This window comes from Camarhynchus parvulus, chromosome 2, assembly GCF_901933205.1.
Source record: "Camarhynchus parvulus chromosome 2, STF_HiC, whole genome shotgun sequence".
NCBI classification, from domain to species: domain Eukaryota; kingdom Metazoa; phylum Chordata; class Aves; order Passeriformes; family Thraupidae; genus Camarhynchus; species Camarhynchus parvulus.
The window spans coordinates 11,259,174-11,272,059 of NC_044572.1; the positions used below are offsets into that span (position 1 = coordinate 11,259,174).

At 40.8% G+C, this 12,886-nt stretch overlaps 1 protein-coding gene across 1 annotated transcript in view; it reads right to left on the reverse strand.

Annotated features, from left to right (window-relative positions):
* The window catches only part of ADARB2 (adenosine deaminase RNA specific B2 (inactive)), a 305,668-nt gene extending 294,032 nt beyond the window's left edge, over positions 1–11,636 (reverse strand). Inside the window, exon 1 of the mRNA XM_030944243.1 lies at positions 11,456–11,636. Within this exon, the coding sequence (XP_030800103.1) occupies positions 11,456–11,555 (100 nt within the window). The 5' untranslated portion in view covers positions 11,556–11,636. The remainder of the gene's footprint in view (positions 1–11,455) is intronic.
* Between the last annotated feature and the right edge of the window lie 1,250 nt (positions 11,637–12,886).

Sequence of the window (12,886 nt, forward strand, 5' to 3'; positions counted from 1 at the left end):
CAAAGACCTTTGATGATATATTGGTCCTCTCCAGGCACCAATCTCCTATATACTTTCCTTTTCATAATTTGTATGAATAGCAGCTGCTTCAGTAGGTGAGGATACAAACAAGGGAAGTAGGATAGTAAAAAGAAGGGGAGGAAAGAGATGGGTGTTTTGGTAAATAAAAAAAAAATTGAAGAAGTGCAAATATGTGGATTTTCGAGGTTATATACACTTTTATTTTAGGAGTGATTTTTTGGAACATTTGTGATTATCTTTATTGACATGGCTTCTGAAGTGCTTAATTCATTCTCCTGTTAAAACAGCACTCTGCAAGACCCAAACCAGTGTATTGTTGCTGCTTGGTTTCAGTTAATTTTAGAGACAATTGTTTTGAGGCAAAATTAAGATAATTATGCATGAGGAATAGATTTTTAAATTATTTTTTAACTTTATAAATCACTTTCTTGGACTCAGAAATGAGTCTTAGTTTTTTTTCATCTTAAGATGTATCTGCCACACTTTAGTCAAAAAAATATTGTTAAAGGCTAGAGTGAATTTAGAGTGGTTTTAGCTAAAGTGGAATAGTCTTTTGGTCTTCTGAAGAGCTTGTGCATAAATGAAATTGATGAACTACAGTTGAGGTACAAATGTAGGGACTGTTACTATGATTTTAATGGAAATGAAAGTGATGAAATTTAGAAATTAGTATTTAATCCTTGTGAAATTAAGTGATTCATCTAAAAGGGAAAATCTCATTTAAAAAAAAAAGTAACCTGTAACAGTTTCAATGAATTCCATAAGCAAATTTCAGCATCTGAAGGAAGTAACGTATGTTACAATATTGGAGTTATTGTGGCTATTCTGCAGACTTGTCCACAACGTGCTGCGTAATACTGACAAAAGAGCTGCCTTTTAAACATAAACTTTGCTACCTAGAAACCTCATCCCCAGCACCTATAACAAACCATTCTGGGAGAAACAGAAGCTGAAGAGCAAATGTGATTTAACACCTCAGAAGAACCAGATCCCAACGCCTCTGTCAAACACAAAACAGATAATTAAACACAAAGCCCTCTTCTTTCCAGCAGCAGCAGGCAGAACCGCTTTGCCACGCTAGGGATCGCCCTCTCCTGCCTGGCAGCCCTGGTGTCCTGCCAGCCTGCAGCCTGGCACACGGCTCACCTTGGCACCAGCAGCTCCGGGCACCACCGTGGCACACGTCAGTGACAGAGCCCAGCAGTGGCAGAGCCCGGCAGAGACACACAGGCAGTGACACACGGGCAGTGACATATGGGCAGTGGCATCCAGCTCCAGCTGTGACACAGCCACAGCAAGGACTCCTACAAACCAGAGCCAGGTTCCTTGGACACTTGAAAGCAGAGGCACAGATTCCTGCATTCCTACCTCAAATTAATTCTGCAACAGATCAACTGCTCTGACTCAGTTTCCCACCCGTAAACTGGGTGAATATGGCCTGTCTGCCTGTCAGAGTTAATAACTTTCCATAAGTAGTTTGAGAGTGTACCTGGCATGATCACACTGATGCATTTTTATTAACTCTGGGCAATAAGAATCCTTGTGTCACAGGCATCTTTTATGAAAAATCCTTTCTTTAAGATTTTTCCTCCTGAGAAGCTGAGAGGCCTCAGGAACAAAATGTAAACAATTATTATCTGCTGCTGTGGAATGCAACAGGTGGATCTGTGATTGGTCTCATGTGGTTGTTTCTAATTAATGGCCAATCACAGTCAGCTGGCTCAGACTCTCTGTTCCAGACAGAAGCCTTTATAATTCATTCTTTCTTTTTCTATTCTTAGCTAGCCTTCTGATGAAATCCTTTCTTCTATTCTTTTAGTATAGTTTTAATATAATATATATCATAAAATAATAAATCAAGCCTTCTGAAACATGGAGTCAGATCCTCATCTCTTCCCTCATCCTAAGACCCCTGTGAACACGGTCACATCCTTGCTGTCTGGGATGAGTTGGAACTAGCTGAAGAGAAGGATGATCTTACCATTGTCAGGGAAAAAATAGTCCTATGTGCCTTACATCATAAAAGCACAAATTTAATAAGGAATTCAGTGTTAGCCTTCAGGAAAATCTGACAAAACATCTTTGTCTATGGCTTCTTACCACATTTAAGCAGAATGTATCACTTGCTTAAAAATGTACCTGGGTTAACCAATCTATAAAGCACTGTTCTGTTAAACTACTTCTGTTACAAACCAGACTTCTAACTGCAAAAGACTATTTCATTTCTGACTACTCAAAAACTGTATATATTTTTAAATTCCCAGGTTTTTTTGACACCTAATAATCATCTCCTGGAAACTGGTCCTGTCAGTAACTTACTGCCCATTTTTTACCTTGCAGTTTACACTTTGTGCTGTAACATGAAAAGATTTCAAAGTTCTCTCCTTTTTTTTTTAACAAAATTAATGCAGAGATAAAGTCTTCTTTTAAAAGAAAGAATATAAGAGAGTACAAGTTAACCTAGAAAGATAACTTTTGACTTGTTCTGGCAGAACTGAAATGCTTCACATTTATCCTTGAACACTCTTGTATATTGCCTCTTCTTGTGTAGAAAATTTAAAGAATTTGCACAGTCAAACAGTTTTATTAAAAAAACCCAAAAAAAAAAAAAAAAAAAAACCACCAAAAAAAAAAGCATCAAATGTCTTGTGGTTATGGATTCCAGTTAAAGGCATAAAAAGTCCTCTTTGTGGGCACAGCACCAGCTAAAGCAATTCTCTGTTACACAACGGTAAAAACTGATCATTAAAAACATGAATTGCAAACAAGTCAAGTATCTTGATTTTAGAAACAACAGATTTTACAACAGACACGCATCAGATGCTTTAGCATAAATAAATGATAAACACAGGTCAATCAATAATCTTTGAAGCAGTTGCAAGTGGAAGAAACCTGCTGTCAGTGGTATTAAAGAACATTCCCTTTTTGTACTGTTTCTTTTAAACTCCTAAATCCACAAGCAGCAAGAGCTGAGCTCCACTTTAATTACTGCGCTGCTCAACAATGAGGCACTGCTGACCACTGCAGCCTGCTTCCCAAAATCCCCATTTATATGGGCATGTAAATAGCAATTCATGATTGACAAGAAGAAGGGAAATTACAAGCTGGAAATAGCTAATGAAAGTTAATTTTGGATAAGTTTTGTTCAGGAAGCCCTGGGCATTTTGTCTGGTGGTTTGCGGCAGGGCTGCTGGCATGGATGCAATGTAAGGCACGAGCTTGAAGTTGGCTTCTGCTCTGTTAGTCCTTCTGTAGGATTCAGCTGGAAAAAGATCAGCACACCTTAGAACCTTAAGAACCTTAACAACAAATCCACCTTTTTGGTAAAGGTTTGGGGTTTCCTGACGTGAGTATTATGGATTCCTGCATACACACCTGACTTCACCAAGCTGAATTACTTAGCTACTCAAAAAACATACCTACACAAATAAAACACAGAAATATTCCAAAAAGTCTGGCTTATAAGAAGTGTCTTTCACTTCTCTATTTCTCACTCTAAAACAACAACAACAACAAAAAATCATAATCCTTCTGCAGTTGTGCCTTTGTGATTTGTCTATAAGACGACTGTTATTGCACAGAGAAAGATCACACACAAATACTATGAGAATTTTTATACACACATTTTTAAAATTACTAACATACAGTCTGGATGGATGAATGTGAATAAACACAAATTATATAAGAGTATTTTATTTTTACATCACTAAACAAAATACTTAAATGGAATATAAAAATTCTTCATATAATTTGAACTCTACAGACTTTAAGACCCTTTGTCCTATATAACCTGGAGTTTATTACAGTCATTCACTTCATACAGCTAGACAACTATATTTCACATAAAAATGTATATATGTGGCTATATATTAAGGCACAAACACATATGTACATAGAAACAGTTCTGCAACCCTGATACTGAGAAGTTTCAATTTCAATTTTACTCTGAGTAGGGGCAGCAGAATTAGGCCTTATACAAAGGTAACACATTATTACAGTTGGCTTGAAAGCCATCATTTTACATTTGTTAAATCCCACTATTTAAGGAATAAATAGCCATTTCACAGTCTCTGAGAAGTGGCAAGAAGCAAGCAATTGCATAAAATCAGTTGTGTGTAAATCCCTAAGAAGATGGAGATAAAATATCTGTCAAATTCTACTTATTTCTTCCCACACTTCCCAGCAGCTTTGACTCTTCACGCTGATGTTTCATTAGCATTTGGAGAAAGGTTATTTTATTAATAATTCTGAGCACCATTTCTCTTGCAAGGAACAAAAAACGGGGAAAAAAAGTCACACTTTAGCACAAAGTATTTTGCTGAGATCTACTTATTGCTCGTTCCTTATTCCAGACTTGCGCAAAAAATGCCACCCGCACATACTGCAGGTTTCAGAAACAGCACTCACAAGTGGCACAGCCCCAAAATCAGACTCTGTAGTTGGTTTAGCACTGAGACCAAATCCGAACCCAGCACAAAAACACTTTCAAAAACACAGATTAGCTTGCAGGGGTAATCCCCTATGACACAACACTCATCTGATGACGATGCACTGGCAGTCACACCAGTACCTGTGGGGTTTTTCTGCTTAACAAATCATCTTGTGTTTGTAAAATTTGTTTTCATCCCCTTTTATTTCACTCTTTTGTTTCTTTTTTTCAAGAGAAGGAGAAATGGGTGGGTTGAATTAATTTTATTGTAATCATCCTAACCTCAGTACAGAATCAAAGTAAGAGACTGGGAATCAGTCTCAATTTCGGTCTATTTTTACATATACCACAAAAGGCGTTGAGTGGGAACACAGAGAGGAAGACGACTTAAAAAGCTGTCAGGAAAATTCCAAGGAAATGTGCCTGCCTCCCTCCCAGCTGTGCTGCTGGATTTGGGAGCACAGGGCAGAGGGATGTGCCTCGCCACGGCCACGGAGCCGAGCTGAAAGGCGCTTCCTGAACCGCTGCCACGCCACGGCCTCCGCTGGGGAAACGCCAGAGTGCAAAAAGCCTCACAGTGAGCAGCAGCGATTAAACTGCCTACAAATCACCTTTCCACCTAATCCAAGCAAGTCAGGAGTCAGATAATTTCCTGGAAAAGAGGATTCATATCTCATATTAAAAAAATGAAATCCTTCTTAATGTATCCTACCCAAAGCCAAAGCCTACAGTCACTGAATTGAGCATCAAACTTAGCAGTGCGAGTCTCAGCTGAGCTAATCAAATACCTCAAACTCCCTACAAATAAGTTTTGTTTTTCCATACCTTGAATGAACAAAATTCCCAGGCCAGCTATGTACAGTCTCAACAGAAAAAGTCCTTCTACTCCTATTAAAAATGCTGAAATTTTCCTTCCTTAAAGGTCTCTGTCTCAATAAATTAAAAAATCAGGAATAAATTAGAGTAGCCTGTTTACCTTCTTTATAATCTTTCTTCTTTAATATGATTTTACTGTATATTTTCTTATGTTTATCTCTGAAGTAAACAATACAAATCTTACCAATTTTCTTCTACTGAAATTTTACACACCTCTAATCCCTTTTGCCATGTGTCTCTGAAACCTCAGTATTTCTACTACACATTTGGGAGCTAGAACAGCCAGAACAAAATAGAATATACCTAGTGAAAATTCACCTTTCATTCATTAATGTCACGGTAATATCTTCAATATTAGCCGTCCTGCTCTTTACGCACTGTGCCCTGCTCCGTGCTTCCCTTGTTATCACGCTTTGCTTAGCAGAGATTTTCATTACACCAGCCATGGCAATGTCCAGTCCTTAGTCCGGAGTGTGTATTGTTAATTCAGGGTCCAAAAATACATCCTCATATTTCAAATCTGCTGTAAGAAGCAAGAAATTTCAGACTGATTGAACGACAATAACTCCATCCATTTAATGCTTTCTGTTAAGGCATTAAATTTGGCTATTTTATGACTCAGGGAGGGTTGCCTGTTAGTATGGGTTGACAAGCTGCTTCCGCCAGTTAACAAAGCAGTCTGTTTAATATGTTATATATCACAATATGCTGTTAGAACTCCTCCGGGTTGGCTGCTTCGTTTCAAATTCATACAGCGGGGAACAAAGGTCAGCCACAGCAGAAAGGTAAGCGCTTCGTTTTACTATTGGAACTTGCATAATTTGCAGGCAAAACAAGCTGGTTTACACAGCAGACGTCAAGTTCATCACAGATGCCTTGAGAATGATCTATCTGCTGATGCATATCAGCCTTTTTTGTCTGGATAACTAATCACTTACACGGAAAAAACGGTAAACTGCCTGAAAGGTTGTAGAGATAGCTGTAAACACAGGGATCAATTCACGTTCATTACTACTTGCAAAACCTATACAATATTGGCCAGCAGTAATTCAAAAGTAGTACAATTAACAGAGATCAGACAGATATCCTCATGTTCGCTTTTTTGAGACTAGCTAACCTATAAGGCATTAAAGGAGCCTAAGAATACAGTTTGCACAGACCTTTAGTAACTTGGAACTTCACAAGGCAATTTCATCTAACCTTTAATTCTTAGTGCAGAATTTTCCATTTTAGGTTATCACTTCAGAAAGGGCTGCCTTTAAGCATTTTTCAAAACTCCATTAATAACCACTTAAAGTGGAACTTGTAAGCAAAGCTCTCACTTTATGGGAGAATTTTCCTACGTAAGTCACCAAGGAGAACCTACAAAATTTTAAGCAATAAGAAGTGATTTCCAACAGTAGGATTCCTTGCCACTAGCTTTATATGCCTGTGTATTGCCACTGAGGAAAGCAAAACCTCTGACAGTATCTGTGGCCAGAAAGGTAAAAATTACAATATACGTTATTGCTCATGTAAGACGTGGTCAATATTCATACCACGCTTTTTCCACTTACATAATTAATACTTCAAGATAAAGTTGAAGTATTTTGTTCTCTTCGAAAGTAAAATACACCATTCTATTGTCCTCACAATTACATGCTGTTCTCTTTGAAAGTAAAATACACCATTCTATTGTCCTCACAATTACATGCTGTTGCTAGGAAGTTACAACTCTGCTATAACCTAATCGTCTGCTATTTAGATATGGACTCATGAATCCCATATTTTTATTCTAAATTTAAGTTCAGTCATCGTAGCTAATGTCCTTGATGCTATCTCAAATTGCTGTCATTACACGGATCACTAGAAATTGGAGGTAATAGTAAAAAAGAAAAGAAAAAAGAAAGCTACCAAATTAGATGATGGATAAAGGTTTAATCAATTTAATTTTATCACCAAATCCATTCCCTTCCTCTCGAGCTGTCAGGGCACGAGATAAGCGGAACACGTCGTGAAGCACAACACAATCCTTTTGTGGGGAAGGAGTTGTGTCCCTGAACCTCGCCAAGATGAAACATGCTCATTTATTACTCTGGCATTGCAGGATGATGAAGAACCAAGCTGGTTTCCTTCCTTCATCTTCAGCACAAGCTTTATATTTCATTAATTTTTCATGGAATTTCATTTCACAATCATTTTGCCTCACTCACCCACTTGCTGCCCTTATTTAGTTTATTCTGTCAACTTTTATTTCATGCCCCATTGTATCAGCAGCGACTCTGGCCATGGCTTTCTACCACATCAGGGATACCTGATGCCCTCCTGCTTCCAGTAATTAACTTCACTCAGTAGCCCTATAAATGGCATTGCAAATAAAGGGTCTTAATTGTTGTCTTACACTGGAAAATAACTCAGAAGGGTTATCTATCCAATCCCCTATTTCATACTTACTTTCTGTGTGTTGATTACTAGGAAGTTGCTGGAGGCTGCTGAAGTGTGGCCTTCTTAGTATTATCAGTAAATGGCAACTCTGCTTTTGTTTGGTCTACTTGTAATGACTTATCTGGGAAAACAAGCCTTCTTTTCAAAATCTATACCACAGGCTATGAAATGGGCACAAGATGTGCTGAGTTCTGCCAGTACTCTGCCATATTCCAGGGGCCTGAGAAAACACAAGAACCGCAAACACTGTAACCGCCTATAAACCCCAAGAAATTTTAAACAGGTTTTTCTACATCAATAGGCATAATTTTCTCTCCTCTGGTCATTTTATACACACCAATTCAAAAAACTCCAGCAACTCAAAACCAAGCAAATAGAGAGAAATATAAAATATCTATTACTGCTGCCACATGAAATTAGTATGCAGATTATCTGTCCAGCATCCATATTTATTTTTAATTAGATCTTTGAAAAATTAAGATATTTACTTCCTGCTGAGAGTTATCATACTATTTTAAATGACAATGAAAATATTTCTACCTATACTAATTTAACAAATAGGTCTAAGTGTGTAAAAAGACAAATAGGTCTTTTTATCACACATTCTGCACAGAGTGTAAAACTGAATAAAATCACTCTAAGTCTAGGTTTGCAATATGATATTCACTGCATAGACATTTATTGCTAAGGCAGGATCTTACTGAAAGGATTGCTGGATTTCATAAGCACGAAAATAAGATGCATGCAAATTAATTACTGGACGATAATACTGTACACGGGAATAATTTTCAGTGTCCTACACTTTTCAGTGCTTGATTTGCATATATGGATATTCACTCTCTGCCTCTTACTGCATGTGCGTTTTTCTTGTGGTTTTTTTTTTTTTTATTTTTAGGCCAAATGCACAAGGAAATTCAGATATTCAGAGAATGCAGTTTGATTTCCTTGGTTGAACTTGCTTTCTGCCCCCAGGAAACTCCTAAAACAGAGCATCCAGGTATGGAGCGAAGTGCTATACCCACACACACAAATTTATAATTCACACTAACCAGAGCAAAAAGATGACTGAAAACATGGAAAGTAAAACAGAAGAGATAAGCAACAATGCTAAATAAAAAATAATAACTATTTCTGCTGCTGTACATTCCTAGATATTCTATTAAGCAATGTCTCAACCTGGTTTTACAGTTCTATGTAACATGTGTAATAAAATATGGTAAATTGTATAAATAATTTGCTGAGTCCATTTCCTTAAGGACTGGGGATGTGACAGATACATTCATTTCCTTACTTTGTCTAATACTCAATTGAAATTTAAGACTACAGTGAATTTTTTTGCCTCCTCATGTTCATAGGTATCCCTGTGTACGGATGTGTAAACATATGTGTGTAGTTACACACTTTAAAGCGGCTACCAAAAGCGTTCCTGCTATAAACAACAAGATATGTGCTGGAGAATAGTTCGAAGTAAGTGTCTTTGGTCTAACTCTCTGCAAAGACTTTCTCACAATCTATTAAACAGATCAAACCTGCAAAACAGTGGAGCCGACAACAATTCTCATTTAAAAAACAGTAATTTAATAGCCTAATAAACATTTTCTTGACTAGTTTCCTGAATAGTCTGTTTGTTAAGCAACACCTCCTTATGAGATACCATAAAAATAAAAGAAAAAAAGATGGTCACTAAATAAAAATAAAATACCATAATAGTAAAACCCAAACAGGATTTTATACAGGGCATGCTTTAAGTTACAGGAATTTTTTTGGCCAGCATGATTTTATAGAAATGTGTATTTTTTTAAATGTATACTGTGATTACAAAGAAAGGAAAACCAAAATCATAGGGACACAAATCTGTAATTAGTATACTAACCACCTACATTATCTGAAAAGTGGTTACAAATAGCACATTTGAAAGCATAAAAATTAACACTTCAAGTGCACATCCTATTGATGTTGGCCAGTTAAGCACTTTCTAGACTGCGATCCACCTCCAGCTGTGCATTCTGCAAATAGCTGTCAGCTACCAAGTTATTGTTGAGCAAGTTTTCATGTTTGTTTATTTTAACACATTCAACTTTCACCTTGTTTTGGCAAAACAAAGCAAAAAAGGACGCATCAGAAAAGTCTTATTGAAAGACCCTAACTTTCATCTGCTCTTAAAAACAAAATTAAACCAAGTACCTTTTCTCCACTGCCTAGATTAATGGTTTATTCTTTTCTCCTGGTCAAGTACAGGTCACTAAAGCTAGGCTGTTTGCAATTCCATAGAAAAACAGGTTTTCTAGAACAAATCAGCATTAAAAAGTCTGTAGAGCACAACTTGATTACAGGAAAATGTAAAGGGTACTGAGTATGCAGGCGCTCCTTTCTGAGAGTTTTAAAATTTATTCTGTAATGCCAAGTAAAAGGCAGTCCTTCTCACCAGGTGTTATAACCTGCTAAAAACCCAGAGAAACAAGTTGAGGTTGCACATCTACTTCAAGTCCTGATATATCTGCACATCTGTTGTTTCTATTTGTGTGCAGGTCACTATTTGTTACGATGATTTTGAATAATAGAGAGTCAACAGATGAAAGTAAAAATAGTGACAAATGACAGACAATCAAATGACACAGCCTTGCATTCAGCACTTGGCCCGGTTTTAACAGCTACTACACAAAAGCTGCTTTCGACATCTTCCTAAAAAGTTATCAAATACTGCACTTACTAACTTCAACATAATCAATAATTAAGAGACACTTAGCTAATGGCACCTATAAATTAGGTTTTCTAGAATCTGAAGGAGAAACAGTACATCCAAAGCGTCAGCTTGAGTGCTAGCTGAGTAAAACTTGTGCGAGTACCACATAGAGATCATAACTACACGTTAGATTATATTTACTGCTTGGATAAACACTCGGACTTCGCATCTCTGCAGTTGAATGCTTTGCAGCTGGGCATGTCTGGCACTCTGCTCCTCGTATCAGTTTATTTTACTTTAAAGTGCTCACAGCCGGTTAACTTCGTCTTTTCCAGGCAAAACATCAAAAATCAAGCGGTAGTGTGTCATCCCCTCTACAGGAGAAAGCAAGACAGCCTTGCGAAGAGCTGTTATCTAGGGCATATTCCCTGCTCGCAATGACAGCCTGTAGCTTCACTTTTCCTGCTTACGGCAATTAGCGCCTTCCTACCCGGGGCTCGCTTACGGACGGGGAACAGCACCGAGACACAAAAACTTGGCGGACCTCGTCTAGAAAAGGAGAGAAGCGGTAGTTTGGAGGGCGCGACAGCCCCGGGGGGCTCGGCGCCGCGCTCCGCCCGGGCAGCGGCACCTGCTGCCCGCGGGCTCTGGCGGGCTCCGGGCCGCGGCGGGCACCGCGCCGGGCCGGGGCAGGCCGGAGCCCCAGGACGGCCCCGCTGCACCAGCCCTGCACTGCCCCGGACGGGGCCTGCCGAGCCCCCGCCGCACCCCCGCAGGTTCAGCCTCGGGCCGGCACAAGGCAGGGACGGCGGCGAGCTGTGCCCGGCCGCGGGGCCGGGGCGGCCGCTGCCGTCCCCGGCTGGCCCTGAGCCCGGCACCGCCCGGCCCGCCGCGGCCGTCGGGGCAGCGCAGGGCTGGTGCCGGCGAGCGCTGACAATAGAGCTGCGAGCAGCCGGTGGTGTGCAGATGGCAGGCGGACAGAGCGGGAAAAGAAAACAACAAGAAAATTACATCTCTCTTACCTTTCCTCTTTGATCTCCTCCTCCTCCTCCTCTTGGACTTGCATCTCAGCTGCCCGCTCGGCCCTCCCGACGCCCTGCCGCTGCCCAGGACGGATGTCATGCCGGTACCTCAGCGAGCAGCACCGCGCCAACGTGCTCTCCTCCCGCGGAGTTTCTCCTCGTTCTGGAGGCGGCTTTTATAGGGCGGTGGGTCGGGCCGGCGGGGCTGTGCCGGGGCTGTGCCCGGGCTCCGCTCGGCGCTGCCGCCGCGCAGGGGTCGCGCCTCCGCCCCGACGTGCCGGGCCCGGCCGGGGCGATGCCCGGGGGCGCCGCCGCGGCTCTGCCGGCCCCGCGCCCACTTTTTGCACCTCTGCGAGTTGCCGGGCACCGGCCGCTTTGAAGCCGATGGTGCGGGGGTGGGGGGGGGCGAGGGGGGCGGATTTGCTGCTGCAAAGTCTCCCGCAGCCCAATCGCTCCCGCCGCCCGGCGCTGACATCAGCTTCGCCAGCCCTCGCCCCCAAACTCCGCTCCCCCGGGGCTGCCGGCTGTGCCCGGCTCCCGGGAGAAAGCGAGGGAGAATGGCCCCGTAGGGAATAAAAACATCCTGCCGCCTCGTCTTGGAGAAGCCGGAGGGGCAGCTCGCAAGAAGGGAGGCTGCAGGGAGGATTTCAAGCCTTTTTTTTTTTGTCTGCTTTAGACCATGTGGACACTGAACACTCTGCTTCTACATACACAGAAATACCTCTGCTGTCCTCCCCAACCACGCAGTTATTAACTAGTTCACTAATTGCGATGCTTATTATTCCCAGTGAAAGAATATGAGTTACTGTTGAAGGATCCCTGTGTCAACAAACCTTATGCAAGAGGATAAGTGTAGCGATTCCCTTGAATCTCCAGTTATTTTTAAGGTACGTGCTCTGTTACATTCACGATCAAGGGCAAAAGCTCTGTGAAAAGAGGAGTGTGTTGTCGCTCAGACTCACACATTAACACTCTGCAGTGCCTCATTTCGGCAACTGTGCAATTAAAGTGTCGGGAGCAGAGGGGCTTTTACAGAGAGGAAAGATGACAACAGCAATCCTCTGAAAAGCTTGACAACAAAGCATTACATGTTCGTTACAAAAAGCCAGGGTACACAACAGATAAGATACTGCTTTAAGTTACAAGAGACCTACTGCTTCTATGCTCAATTGTCCTTACATATTATCTCGTTTAAAAACACGTATCTGGAAACCTAGGCGGTGACTGGAAAATGGAAGAATATCAAGAAAAATTATGTTAAATAATGAATGTCATCATTAGTGCCTACTGCATTTGCAGTTGGCTGAAGGAGCACAGCAAACCCTTGTTTATCAGAACTCCTTTAAATCTAAAACTTCCTGTTGTTGGAATGTAGGTTACCTGGCTCCTGCTGCTAACCACTTCCACTGCAACCCTCCCAGCTATTAGAAA